Genomic DNA, 4,038 nt, shown 5'->3' with positions numbered 1-4,038 from the left:
CAGAGGCACGGAAATTTGACTGTGTTCACTCCACACTAGGGCTGGGTGGATGTCAGGCTGTGAGAATCCATGGGACTCCACTCTGGAGGTGGAAGGAACACAGCCTGGGGTCCCACAGAGGCTGGAGCTCTTGAGTTAGGGGTACTCGGGCCAAGGTGGCTGGGAACCGACTGGTTCTCAGACTCTTGGGCTCTCAGGAACCATTGAGAGGCCACAGAAAGGCTGAGACATTGGGGGCGTATGGGTTGGATTGACCTGCAGCCAAAGGAGGGAGAAGGAGAAGCTCTAGCTGCATCCTGTGGGGATGAAACTCCTGGTCATGGTGACTTGCTTGGCTGGGTCTCAGCGAGCTTAGATTCGGCTTTCCTGTTTGGGTTGGGGGTCTCCATGGTTGGAAACATGGAGAAACATTCTCCACGGTTCCCCACAGCAGGTCCCAAAGAAGAAAGGTAGTCTATGGTCTTAAAATGTTTATTGTCATGGTGGCAGAAAATGGATGAAGCTATACCCCGGTATTCTCAGGGCAGGACTGAGGTTAAATACCTTTTGCAAGGAGGAGGGTCTGGGAAGGAATTCTTAATTGGCTACACTCTTTGGCCTTTAGATATCTCATTGATATGGAGATCTGTCTTGAGGTTCTGTGGCCTATAGTCATGCCCTCTACCTGTGCTATGTGACCAATGGCCACAAACCTCTCTGTGGGAGGCTATAGCTATGTGAAAGGAGCCTGGGGCCCAGGAGCAAGGCCAAACTCCTACCATCCCTGAAGGTCTCCAGGGTTGAAAGCCTATTCAACCAGGTACCCAGCTGCCTCTCACAGCCCACAGCCACCATGACTCCTGTACTCCTGAGCATATGCAGTACAGCCTGGCTTGTCCAAAACTGGAAGTCCAGACATCATCCTACTTCTGCTGAAGGCCCAGTGCTACTCTAATGTTTGCAAGATTAGCAACTGTGCATTCGACTCATCATGGAGATACAGTAAATGCATCGTAGAGTGTCTTCCCAGAAAATGAGCTAGCAGGATCCTTTCTTGTGAACATGTACTGTACTTTAAAACAGTGGTGGCTTCCAGTTGCTGTCACCCCTCACATGGTTATCCAATTGATGGGTCATTAGACTCAATGGAGTAGATTATAATATCATCTTGAATTCACAACTGAGAACAAAGACTGTTGGTCTGTCACTAAGAGAGACAGAATCTGTAATATGTAAGCTCAGGAGCTCTAGAGGAGTTTGTACATAAGGAGAAGTGGATGCTTTATATGTAACAGCTAGAATGTAAGACTAAGTGACAGCACTTACCAATAGCCTCATAGCTCCTAAGTCTAGCTCCTTCACAAGGTCGAGATGTGTTTCTGCCTTTAGAGTCTATAAAACTCTGCTACAACTAAGTAGGACGCCATACTCCTTAAAGCACTCAAGTGTGTTTCTCTTACTTAAAATTAAAAGTCTTCATGTAATAAGAATATTTTTCTGTTTTTTTCTCCAGCACCCATTGTATGGTCACCTTATGTGTCAAACTATTTTTTTGTTTCATTCCTTGCCTTCCTCAATTTTTATTAATTTTTATTTATGAAAAATTTGTACATGTATTCAGTATATCTTTTTCAATAATTTATTTATTTTTATTCTCTTTACATCCTGATTACAGCTCCCCTCCTTCCTCTCCTCCAAGTCCACTCTTACAAGCCCTTCCCTCCCACAGCCCCCTCCCCTTCTCCTCAGAGAATAGAGAGTCCTCCTTGGGTACCTCTCACCCTGTGACACCTAGTCCCAGCAGGACTAGGTACATTCTCTCCCACCGAGGCCCAACCAGGCAGTCCAAGTAGGGAAAGGGGATCCAATGGTAGGTTCCTTGTCTTTTATAATAGGTCTCCCTGTAGCCCAGATGGTTCTCAAAATCCTGAGCTCGGTGATCCTTTTGTCTAACCCTCTCAAGCAGTTGTAACTACAAGCAGATTCCACCACTTCCAGTTAAAATTGCAAGTAATAAAAATGCATTTTCTTACTTAGTTCACATGCAAACCTCATAAGACAGATATTATTACTTCCTAGAAACTGAGACCTGGGGGAAGCTTGGTTCCTTATAAAGCCATATCCAGGGCCAGCCAACCAAAGCTTGGACTCTTCCCTACAATCTCACTACATCCTTGACACCAAGCACAGGAATCTCATGAGAGATGGTAGCACAAGTGACTGATGAAGGACACACACACCCCAATTTATTATCAGTCACCATAAACTCCAAGCACTTTCTATTACTACATGACAAATACCACTCTAAGTGTGAAAGGCACAGTGGTGAGAAAGGCTAATTTCCTTTTATAAGAGGATAATGATATATTGCTTCTGCAGTGTTGAACAATAAATAAAAAGGGAAAATGAAGTAGACAAAAGCTTGTTAAAAGATGCCTAATGAAGGACAATACTTTGATTTATCCTGTCTTAGACAATGAGAAGATCTTAACCAAAGCCAAAGACAGCCAATAATTTTCTTAGCTGAGAAGAGTTTCTCGGGCACAGTTATGGAAAAGACAATCTCCTGTGGTAGAAATGAACAAGGCACATTAAGTTATACCAAAGCTTAAGAGATCCAGCCCAGTATCCTATTGTTGGTCATTGACAGAGTTGCTACTCAAATCAGGCTTTCTAGCTGCCTTTATGCCACAGTGCTGCTTTGCAAAAAACCATGTCACAATGACTTAAAGGAGAGCTTCTAGAGCAGGGCTGTTGCTTAGCAGCTAGTCTTGGGGAACACCCTTCATTTTCTTGCTTAAAGCCTGTCAAGAAAGTAGTGGTTCATGGAGACAGAAAACGAGGAGGAACTCAGGCCTCCTGAAAGTTGCCATGCAATACAGTTACTATTCAAATCTATTGAGGCATCTGAAAAGTCTAAGCTAGAACAACTTAACAAGATCAAAGAGAATGAATACCTGCGACGGAATGATCACCATGCCCTTTGGGACATCACTCATGGTAATGAAACTCTCGGACTCTGGTACATATATGAAAAGAAAACCACCCCTTCCTGGAAGAAATAAATTGTAAAGAGGCAGGATGGAGCTCATATGAGGATAACAGGAGGAATGCTGTACCAAAAGACTTGGCAAAGAGAATTCCTCCAATAAGAAAAATTAGAACAAAAGTGCCCTTGGAGTTGGCTAGTACCCTGGGCACAGAAGTGGTAGGTACATTTCCACCTGTGCATTAGCAAGTTTACACTCAGTCTACATGCATGAACTGCCCCTATGGAGATACCCTACAGTCTCACGGCAGCCCTCAGAGGAAAGACATAATTATTGCCACGGTCCTTTATAGATACACCAGGGTCTAGGATTTTCAGTAGCTCCCACAAGATCGTGAAGCTAGGAAACCCAAACCAGGACAAGAGCCCATGTCTACCTGTTACTATTGAATGACTGAGTGTGACATTTAAGAAAGTCTAAAAGGGAGGATTTAGGAAGTTGGCTTCCTCTCCACCATCCATTTCCTCTCGACAACTATCCTATAGCAGCATTCTTACTCCTCAAAATAGAGGTTCCCCAATTTTGTTCAGATCTAAGGCCTGCTTTGGGTGACAAATCATTTTATGATGTTCGCTTTTCTCATTCTATTATTAAATCTGTCCATAACACACTATGCACCACAAAATTTCATAGGCTGATATATAATGCCCTAATCTTAATTTTAAAAAGAAAACTGAATTCTAATACTATGTCATGTATAGCAGTGAGTAGATTCTCAGCCTTAACTACTTTAGAAGATATTGGATTCGTGCACCATATATTTTATAACAAAATTGGGATTAAAAAGTTCAAATTTTAATCTCAAATGAGTGTTAGAGCAGATTTACAAGTGGACACCAAAAACAGTGTTAAGAAAATTAATGCCAGGTATAGCAGTACATGCTTTTAATTCCAGCACTCAGGAGGCAGAGGCAGGAAGATTTCTGAATTTGAAGCCAACTTGTTCTACATAATGAGTTCCAGGACAGCCAGGGATACATAGATAGTCCTTGCCAAAAGAGAGAGAGGG

The 4,038-nt window shown here is 42.9% G+C and overlaps 1 protein-coding gene across 1 annotated transcript in view; it reads left to right on the top strand.

The window, feature by feature from the left end:
• The first annotated feature begins 2,763 nt into the window (after positions 1-2,763).
• The window catches only part of Pifo (primary cilia formation), a 15,153-nt gene continuing 13,878 nt past the window's right edge, over positions 2,764-4,038 (top strand). The window contains exon 1 of the mRNA XM_028755673.1: positions 2,764-2,979. Within this exon, the coding sequence (XP_028611506.1) occupies positions 2,805-2,979 (175 nt within the window). The 5' untranslated portion in view covers positions 2,764-2,804. The remainder of the gene's footprint in view (positions 2,980-4,038) is intronic.

This window comes from Grammomys surdaster, unplaced genomic scaffold (genome assembly GCF_004785775.1).
Source record: "Grammomys surdaster isolate TR1022 unplaced genomic scaffold, NIH_TR_1.0 126071, whole genome shotgun sequence".
NCBI classification, from domain to species: domain Eukaryota; kingdom Metazoa; phylum Chordata; class Mammalia; order Rodentia; family Muridae; genus Grammomys; species Grammomys surdaster.
The sequence above is the reverse complement of the archived record's forward strand: the minus strand, read 5'-3'. Positions and strand labels throughout refer to the sequence as shown.